This window comes from Lucilia cuprina, chromosome 2 (assembly GCF_022045245.1).
Source record: "Lucilia cuprina isolate Lc7/37 chromosome 2, ASM2204524v1, whole genome shotgun sequence".
Lineage (NCBI taxonomy): Eukaryota > Metazoa > Arthropoda > Insecta > Diptera > Calliphoridae > Lucilia > Lucilia cuprina.
The window spans coordinates 46027246-46038461 of NC_060950.1; the positions used below are offsets into that span (position 1 = coordinate 46027246).

Consider the following 11216-nt stretch of genomic DNA (forward strand, 5'->3'; position numbering starts at 1 on the left):
GTTTACCTTTATTACTTCGTGTTGATCTATGAATCTCTTGTTGTTTTTGTTCAACTAGACTTTCGTGTTGATTTATCTCCAACGATACATTATTTTCATCAACTAGGCGACTTGAATCTTTTTGATTAATCTCCACCGAAATGTTTTCATCAACTTGGCTACTTGAATCTTCATCTTCAATACTAATTCCTTCCAGACTTTGAAATGAATATATCTTCGTCGGAGAACACGTTTTTTATCATGACCTTCTTCTGAACTTTTGTCTTTATTTATTGTCCTTTGATTCAAATCAATAGATACTTCTGACATCTCACTGGATTAAACTCAATTGTTATTAGTTACTGACTCTTGTTCTAAAAACTTGACATCTCTGCTAATTGTGACTTTAAATGTATTAACATTAACCATCCTATAGCCTTTCGAGTGCTCATCATACCCCATAAAAGTCAGAACTTCCGTTTTATTATCAAACTTTTGACGTTTCTCCTTAGGTACAAGAACATTCCCCTTTTTTACCAAAAATATGCCAGTTAGTTACGTCTGGAATCTTTCCTTCCCATAGTTGATAAGGTGTACTATCTATAGCCTTTGAGTAACATCTATTGTAAATATAATTGGCTGCATTTATGGCCTCTCCCCAAAACGAATTTGGCAATTTTGCTTCAGCAATCATACACCTGGCCATTTCAGTTAAACTTCTATTTTTCCTTTAAGCAATTCCGTTTTGCTGCGGACAATATGGGACAGTATATTGGTATTGAATGCCTTTTGAATCAAGGTAATTTCGGACATGCTTAGCGGTATATTCTCCGCCATTATCAGATCTTGTTTCTTACCAATTTCAATATAAAACTTAAGTTTTCGAAAAATTCGTCCTTTGAGTTGAGCAAGTAGGCAATTGTATAACGACTATAGTCGTCAATAAATGTTAAATAATAACATTTCTTTCCTGGAGTCATCGTTTGTATTGGCCCGCAAATATTAGTATGTACTAAGTCTAAGACTTCCTCTGATTTGAACAGACTTTGTTTACTAAATGGTGCCTTTGTCATTTTACAGATAATGCAAACCTCACATAGTTTCTTTACTCCACAATCACGGATTTTCAAATGTCTTACCAGTTCCCTCTTCTCCATTTCTCTGATTGCATCTATATCACGATGTCCAAATACCTTATGCCAATAGTGAATACACTCATCCATGTTGCATGTTGTTGCCATAGCCTTTGTGTTTTTCATTAAGCTGCAATTTATACAGTCCACTTGACAGAACAGCTATGCCGATTTCTTTGCCATCACTTGTACTAATAACACCACGATTAGCCTTGAAAATGACTTGAAATTTTTACTCAAAATTTGTAGACAGACATCAGATTTCCGCAAAACGACGGAATATATAACACATCACATATGTCAACATTAAAGATTTCACCTTTAGAGTTACGTAACGAAATTTTACAACTTTCCTTACCGCTACTTACTTCGGTTTGGCCGTTTGCTACTGTTACCTCTTCAGGACAATTGAAGTCTAACGTAGAAAAGCACGAACGATCTGAGCATATATGGCAAGTTGCTCCAGAATCAAAACCCACGAATTAGAACCATTACATAGGAAAAACAAAAATTGTTTGAGCTTCTACTTGATGCTGTTACCTCGTTAGCTCTTTTATTATGTTTAGTCTTCTTAAACTTCCAACAGTCACGCTTTGTATGACCCTTTGCCTTACAGAAATGACAAATTTTGGTGTTATGGTAATTTTTTGAATTTCGAACTTTTTAACACCGAATTTTCAGGCATTATGAAGAATTTCTGTGATTTTTCTTCAATTAAACAGGTTTCAACCACATTTACAGTAAGTTCCTCCATCTTTCTTGCTTCCAAAGCAGTTACGAGTATATCATATGAAGACGGTAGGCTACTTAGCCACACATAGCCACTAACCAGCGTTCAGAGAATGTTTCACCAACAGCTTCCAATTTTTCAAATAACAACTTCATATTCATTATATGATCCGAAATATTCGTCTCTGGGAATACTTCATTCTACAAATCTGCTTCATTAAACGTACACTAGATCCAAGTGTATCTTTTTCGTGATGATTACGCAAAATTTCCATGCCTCATGGGCGCTTTTAGCCGTTCTGATCAACATTAACTGATTATCTTCAATGGACAATCCAATTATCACGGTAGCTTCTTCATTCTTACGTTTTCAAACGTCATCAGGCGTCGCATGAACACTATCGATCACATGATTCCACAAACCTTCCTTGCGCAAACAACAATCCCAGTTTAAATTTCCATAGATGGTAATTGTCTGCATTCAATTTAGCAAAAGAAGTCTTCATTAAATCCATTGCACATAAGCCATAACCTATTAGAAGTCCGCGATAATAGCAATGCCAATAGCATGTCATAGCATGAAACTTTCAAAATTATTCACAACCATATCGGAACCTCAAATTACCGCCTTATTAAACCTGGGAAAATAATTCTACGATCTATCCAATTGGCCATTTTCTAAAAATACATTACGCAATAAATTATATACCAAAACAAATGGCAATTTTAATGCTTTAAATGGTGCATAAACGACTGTCCTAGCACGAAAACTGTCAAAGTTAATTGCAACCATATCGGAACCTCAGATTACCGCGTTGAGGTTCCGATATGGTTGTGAATAACTTTGACAGTTTTATGCTATGACAGTCATTTATGCATCATTTTGGAGCATTATGATTGCACTTTAATTTGGTATATCATTTGTGGCAAATTGTGTTCGTCTAAAAAATGGTCAAATTGATGGATCGGCAGAATGTTGTTCTATGTTTAAAAACGCTGTGATTTGAGGTTCCCATATGGTTGCAAAAAAACGTTGACAGTTTTTATGCCAGGACTATCGTGTAAGCATCATTTTTTAAGCATTACAGTTGCACTTTGTTTTGGTGTATAATATGTGGCATAATGAGTTTTTACAAAAATTTGGATAGATCGGTATATATATATTGGTACAGGTTTGGAAATGCGGTAATTTAAGGCTCCGATATGGTTGCAAATATCTTTTATAGTTTTCATGTTATTGCAGTCGTTTATATATCTTTTTATTGCATTATAGTTGCCATTTGTTTTGGTATATAATTTATTGCATAATGTATTTTTAGAAAATGGCCAATTGGATAGATCGGTAGTATTATTTTCCCAGCTTTAAAAAGGCGGTAATTTGAGGTTCCGATATGGTTGTGAATAACTTTGACAGTTTTCATGTTATGATAAAAAGGCGGTAATTTGAGGTTCCGATATGGCTGTGAATAACTTTGACAGTTTTCATGCTATGACAGTCATTTATGCATCATTTTAGAGCATTATGATTGCACTTTAATTTGGTATATAATTTGTGGCATAATGTGTTCGTCTAATAAATGGTCAATTTGATGGATCGGTAGAATTGTTGTTCTATGTTTAAAAACGCTGTGATTTGAGGTTCCCATATGTTTTCAAATAACATTGACAGTTTTTATGCCAGGACAATCGTTTATTCATCATTTTAAAGCATTGCAGTTGCACTTTGTTTTGGTGTATAATTTGTGGCTAGTGAGTTTTTACAAAAATAGGAAAGATCGGTATATTTATTGGTACAGGTTTAGAAATGCGGTAATTAAAGGCTCCGATATGGTTGCAAATATCTTTTATAGTTTTCATGTTATTGCAGTCGTTTATATATCTTTTTATTGATTTATAGTTGCCATTTGTTTTGGTATATAATTTATTGCACAATATATTTTTAGAAAATGGCAAATTGGATAGATCTGTAGAATTATTTTCGCAGCTTAAAAAACGCGGTAATTTGAGATTCCGATATGGTTGTGAATAACTTTGACAGTTTTCATGCTATGACAGTCATTTATGCATAATTTTAGAGCATTATGATTGCATTTTAATTTGGTATATCATTTGTGGCATAATGTGTTCGTCTAAAAATGGTCAATTTTATGGATCGGTAGAATTATTGTTCTATGTTTGAAAACGCGGTAATTTGAGGTTCCGATATGGTTGAAAATTACTTTGACAGTTTTCATGCTAGGGCAATAGTTTATGCATCGTTTTAAAGCATTACAATTGCACTTTATTTTGGTGTATAATTTGTGGCATAATGAATTTTTACAAAAATTTGATAGATTGGTGTACTTTTTGGTACAGGTTCAATAATGCGGTAATTTAAGGCTCCGATATGGTTGCAAATAACTTTTATAGTTTTCATGTTATAACAGTCGTTTATATATCTTTTTATTGCATTATAGTTCCCATTTGCTTTGGTATATAATTTATTCCATAATATATTTTTAGAAAATGGCCAATTGGATAGATCGGTAGAATTATTTTCACAGCTTTTAAAACGCGGTAGTTTGATCAAGATAAGAACTTAAATTACTGTATTCGTCAATCAAGTTATATCAAAAATCTCGTGAAGGAATTTGGTTTGGAAGATTCTAAAATTTCTCAATACCCTCTGAACCCCGGATATGGTAAAGTTGAATCTGAAAATTTGCTAAATAACGATCAATATCAAAAGCTGACCGGTTCGCTATTATACCTAAGCGTATATTCAAGACCTGACATTGCTGCAGGCGAGAACAATTATATTCCACCTCACAAAACATTATTATTTATACTTTGTTGTTTAAATTGTTTTTTCAATCATATTGTCTTCGAATTTTAAATTGTAAAATATTTTGTATGAAAAATATTTTATTCATTCTCTATCAAACTTTCGTTTAATAAATATACATTTTGTACATTTGTTTTATAAATCACATCGTTAAATTATTGCGGACATATAATATAACATTGACAGTTTTCACGCTATGACAGTCATTTAGGCATCATTTTAAAGCATTATGATTGCACTTTAATATGGTATATCTGTTTTAGCATAATGTGTGTTTTTACAAATTGGTCAATTTGATCGGTAGAATTATTGCTCTACGTTTAATAAACGCTGTAATCTGAGGTTTCGACATGGTTGCAATTAACTTTGGCAGTTTTCGTGCTAGGACAGTTATTTATGCACCATTTTAAAGCATTAAAATTGCCATTTGTTTTGGTATATAATTTATTGCATAACGTATTTTTAGAAAATGGCCAATTGGATAGTAGTTTGAGGTTCCGATTTGGTTGCAAATAACATTGACAGTTTTCATGCTATGACAATAATTTATGCATCACTTTAAAGCATTATGATTGCACTTTAATATGGTATATCATTTGTAGCATAATGTGTTCGTCTAAAAAATGGTCAATTTGATGGATCAGTAGAATTGTTGTTCTATGTTTAAAAACGCTGTGATTTGAGGTTCCCATATGGTTGCACATAACATTGACAGTTTTTACGCCAGGACAATCGTTTATGAATCATTTTAAAGCATTACAGTGCACTTTGTTTTGGTGTATAATTTGTGGCATTATGAGTTTTTACATAAATGGATAGATCGGTATATTTATTGGCACAGGTTTAGAAATGCGGTAATTTAAGGCTCCGATATGGTTGCAAATATCTTTTATAGTTTTCATGTTATTGCAGTCGTTTATATATCTTTTTATTGAATTATATTTGCCATTTGTTTTGGTATATAATTTATTGCATAATATATTTTTAGAAAATGGCCAATTGGATAGATCGGTGGAATTATATTCACAGCTTTAAAAACGGGGAAATTTGAGGTTCCGATATGGCTGCAAATAACATTGACAGTTTTCACGCTATGACAGTCATTTAGGCATCATTTTAAAGCATTATGATTGCACTTTAATATGGTAAATCATTTGAAGCATAATGTGTGTTTTTACAAATTGGTCAATTTGATAGATCGGTAGAATTATTGTTCTATATATCAAACGCAGTAATCTGAGGTTCCGATATGGCTGCAATTAACTTTGGCAGTTTTCGTGCTAGGACAGTCATTTATGCACCATTTTAAAGCATAAAATTGCCATTTGTTTTGGTATATAATTTATTGCATAATGTATTTTTAGAAATTGACCAATTGAATAGATCGGTAGAATTATTTTCCCAGGTAATTTGAGGTTCCGACATGGTTGTGAATAACTTTGACAGTTTTCATGCTATGACAGTCATTTATGCATCATTTTAAAGCATTATGATTGCACTTTAATTGGGAATATCATTTGTGTCATAATGTGTTTGTCTAAAAAATGGTCAATTTGAAGGATCGGTAGAATTGTCTATGTTGAAAACTATGTTTAAAAACAATGTGATTAGAGGTTCCGATATGGTTGCAAATAACTTTGACAGTTTTCATGCTACGGCAATCTTTTATGCATCATTTTAAAGCATTACAGTGTCACTTTATTTTGGTGTTTAATTTGTGGCATAATGAGTTTTTACATAAATGGATAGATCGGTATATTTATTGGCACAGGTTTAGAAATGCGGTAATTTAAGGCTCCGATATGGTTGCAAATATCTTTTATAGTTTTTATGTTATTGCAGTCGTATATATATCTATTGATTGTATTATAGTTGCCATTTGTTTTGGTATATAATTTGTTGCATAATATATTTTTAGAAAATGGCCAATGGATAGATCGGTAGAATTGCTTTTGCACTTTATGATTGCACTTTAATATGGTATATCATTTGTAGCATAATGTGTGTTTTTACAAATTGGTCAATTTGATAGATCGGTAGAATTATTATTCTATGTTTAATAAACGCGGTAATCTGAGGTTCCGATGTGGTTGCAATTAACTTTGGCAGTTTTCGTTCTAGGACAGTAGTTTATGCACCATTTTAAAGCATTAAAATTGCCATTTGTTTTGGTATATAATTTATTGCATAATGTATTTTTAGAAAATGGCCAATTGGATAAATCGATAGAATTATTTTCCCAGGTTTAAAAAGGCGGTAATTTGAGGTTCCGATATGGTTGTGAATAACTTTGAAAGTTTTCATGCTATGACAGTGATTTATGCATCATTTTAAAGCGTAATGATTGCACTTCAATTTGGTATATCATTTGTGGCATAATCTTTTCGTCTAAAAAATGGTCAATTTGATGGATCGGTAGAATTATTGTTCTATATTTAAAAGCGCGGTAATTTGAGGTTCCGATATGGTTGCAAATAACATTGACAGTTTTCATGGTATGACAGCCATTTATCCATCATTTTAAAGCATTAGGATTGGACTTTAATATGGTATATCATTTGTAGTATAATATGGGTTTTTAGAAATTGATCAATTTGATAGATCGGTAGAATTATTGTTCTATATATCAAACGTAGTAATCTGAGGTTGCGATATGGCTGCAATTAACTTTGGCAGTTTTCGTGCTACGACAGTCGCTTATGCACCATTTGAAAGCACTAAAATTGCAATTTGTTTTGGTATATAATTTATTGCATAATGCATTTTTAGAATGTGGGAGAACAATTATATTCCACTTCACAAAACATTATTATTTATACTTTGTTGTTTAAATTGTTTTTTCAATCATATTGTCTTCGAATTTTAAAGTGTAAAATATTTTGTATGAAAATTATTTTATTCATTCTCTATCAAATTTTCGTTTAATAAATATACATTTTGTACATTTGTTTTATAAATCACATCGTTAAATTATTGCGGACCTCTAATAGGTTATGGACTTATGTGCAATGGATTTAATGAAGACTTCTTTTGCTAAATTGAATGCAGACAATTACCATCTATGGAAATTTAAACTGGAATTGTTGTTGCGCAAGGAAGGTTTGTGGAATCATGTGATCGATAGTGTTCCTGCGACGCCTGATGACGTTTGGAAACGTAAGAATGAAGAAGCTACCGTGATAATTAGATTGTCCATTAAAGATAATCAGTTAATGTTGATCAAAAAGGCTAAAAGCGCCCATGAGGCATGGGAAATTTTGCGTAATCATCACGAAAAAGATACACTTGGATCTAGTGTACGTTTAATGAAGCAGATTTGTAGAATGAAGTATTCCCCAGAGACGAATATTTCGGATCATATAATGAATATGAAGTTGTTATTTGAAAAATTGGAAGCTGTTGGTGAAACATTCTCTGAACGCTGGTTAGTGGCTATGTTGCTAAGTAGCTTACCGTCTTCATATGATATACTCGTAACTGCTTTGGAAGCAAGAAAGATGGAGGAACTTACTGTAAATGTGGTTGAAACCTGTATTATTGGACAGTGGGGCAAATAGAAGTGTGATCGGTGGTGCTTTGGCTTCGGAAGTTGTAGATATAGAACAGTTTACAAAATGCAATGGTAATGTTAGGACGACAGATGGACAGAGACAGAATATTACAGGGACTGTGACATTGACAGTGACATTTCAGAAACAGACGAAACATTTTGACTTTTTAGTAGTACCTAAAATTAAACAAGATATTATATGTGGTTTCGATTTTTGGTCAGAATTTGGGTTAAAGATTTCTGTTCCGGGGATCAGTGAAATCGAGCACATAGAATCGGACCTAGATAAACTTATATTAACACCAATACAGAGACAGCAACTAGACAAAGTAATTTCTTCATTTTCCAATTCTGAAACAGAACGGTTAGGGTGTACAACACTATTGGAGCATTACATCGATACAGGTGACGCAAAACCGATTAAACAACGGTACTACCCTATATCTCCTGCTGTGGAGAAGCAACTCTGTTCAGAATTGTATCGAATGATTTCCCTTGTTGTAATATAGGAGGCACCCAGCTCTCCTTGGTCTTCACTCACTGCAGTAGTCATAAAGCCAGGAAAAGTACGGATGTGTGTGGACAGTAGAAAACTTAACTCTGTGACAGTAAAGGACGCATACCCTATACCGAACATTGACGGACTTTTATCGAGACTTCCTTCAGTTTATTGTATTTCAAAAATAGATTTGAAAGATGCCTTTTGGCAAATTAAACTGGAGGAAAGTTCACGACCGAAGACAGCTTTTACAGTCCCTAATCGGCCATTGTACCAGTTTACAAGAATGCCGTTTGGACTGTGTAATGCACCGCAAACGTTGTGCCGACTAATGGACATGGTTATTCCGCATAACTTGAAGACACATGTATTTGTGTATCTTGACGACTTATTAATAGTTTCGGCAAACTTCGACGAACATTTGACACATCTAATAGAGGTGGCTACTCAATTGAGAAAGGCAGGGTTGACCATAAAAATTAAAAGGAGCAGTTTTGCTCTCAATAAAGTTAAATATATTGGTTATGTTGTAGGGAACGGGACTTTACTAGTAGACGACGACAAAGTTAGGGCCATACAGGACTTTCCGGTACCACAATCAATTCGACATTTAAGACGATTTTTGGGAATGACAGGGTGGTACCGACGTTTCATACAGGACTATTCTACATTGACATTCCCACTGACAGAATTATTGACAAAGAAAAAGACTTTCAAGTGGACTGAGGAAGCCCAAGTGGCTTTCAATGAATTAAAGACCAGACTGACATCTGCGCCATTACTTATTCATCCGGATTATGAAAAGCCATTTATTGTACAGTGCGATGCTAGCACATATGGCATAGGTGCAGTATTGGCGCAAAAGGACGACAGTGGGACTGAGAGACCAATTGCATATATATCTCAAAAGTTGAACAAAGCTCAACGTAATTATACAATTTCCGAACTCGAATGCCTCGCTGTCGTGATAGCTATAAAAAAATTTAGACCTTACATAGAAGGACAGGAGTTCAAGGTAGTTACCGATCATGCAAGCCTTAAGTGGCTGATGAGCCAAAGGGATTTGTCAGGCAGGCTAGCGAGATGGTCCTTGAAGCTCCAAGGATTCAATTTTTCCATCGAACATAGAAAAGGAAAGGACAACATTGTGCCTGATACTCTCTCACGTGCTCATGAAGGCGAAACTTTTGTAGATTCTCTGGAAATAAACACTTCACCTTCTATTGATTTGGAATCAAAAGCTTTTGATAGTGATGAATATGTGAAGTTACGCGATGATTTTTGATAAGTTTATTTACAAAAGAGTTAATTTTTCCTCGGGTGATATGGATGAGCCAGGACAAAATTCGGACATATAGGTATACTTATAGTTTTAGACCACTTTTCAAAATTTACCTTTCTAAAAGCTTTGAAAAAGTTCGTTTCAAAACAAATTATAGACTTTTTAAGATCAGAAATATTGCTGCTACGGTGTGCCTGTGGGACACCGTAGTTATATACTTGCCTAGTAATAGCATACATCAATCTATAGGAAGGACACCGTACCAGGTCGTTTTCGGACAGAACATGTTGACTAACGAAAAAGACTATGAAATTTTACGTAAGTTAGAAATTTTGGCAGAGACAGACTCTATTGTGAAACGACAAGACGAACATTGTTTGATACGTGACAAAATTAACGACTACATGCGTAAAGCATATGATAAAAATTCTCGGACATATAATTTAAGATCAAGGACTAAAGACTTTACAGTGGGACAGGAAGTATACAGACGGACATTCAACCAAAGTTCTAAGGCAGAATACTATAATGCTAACTTAGCTCCGGTAGGATTAAAGGCCACAGTTTTACGCAGAATTGGCCAAGTTTACTATGAATTGCAGGATATAGAAACAGGAAATAAGGGAACCTATCATGCTAAGGACATTTGGTTATAGGAGAATATTAACTGAAATTCTGAAATTGTGTTTCGCCTTTTCCAGTTCCAGTTTTTGGAAGTAGTATTTCAAACTGTAACTGTTTTGTGAGGCTATTTTTAACTGAATAAAATTCCTATAGGTTTGTTTAAACGAAAAATTTTGTTACTATGTTAGTTTTGAAAATATTGTTTTTAGATGGCCATGAAATTTGAATTATAAATCATTTGGAGAATTTTCTTTATATTCAGAATTCTGATATACATACGAATAAATAGAGTAAAATTTGTGAAAATTCAAATAAAATTTATTTAATAATATCTGGCATCTGGTGGGAATAAATTTGAATTTATTGCAAGTTCTTAGCCTTGTCCATAGGAAATTTGGAAGTTCTGGTAAGAGTGCTCAGATTGGTTAAATATCAAAATATTTTTAAGAAGATCGTTTTTTTTCCATTCCTTTAGACGCTTTACGTTTAATAATTCAGGTCCTGTGTATTTAAATAACACAAGGACCTAAACATCTTTTGATTGGTGACATAAATTTCAGTAATTTTGGTGGAAGAAGAATATTTATCTGGAACCA

At 33.5% G+C, this 11216-nt stretch overlaps 1 protein-coding gene across 1 annotated transcript; it reads left to right on the forward strand.

Annotated features, from left to right (window-relative positions):
• Positions 1–10280: 10280 nt before the first annotated feature.
• On the forward strand, positions 10281–10652 carry LOC111687609. The gene has a single exon (XM_023435671.2). It carries the CDS (start codon positions 10281–10283, stop codon positions 10650–10652), a length of 372 nt encoding a protein of 123 aa, XP_023291439.2.
• Positions 10653–11216: the final 564 nt, after the last annotated feature.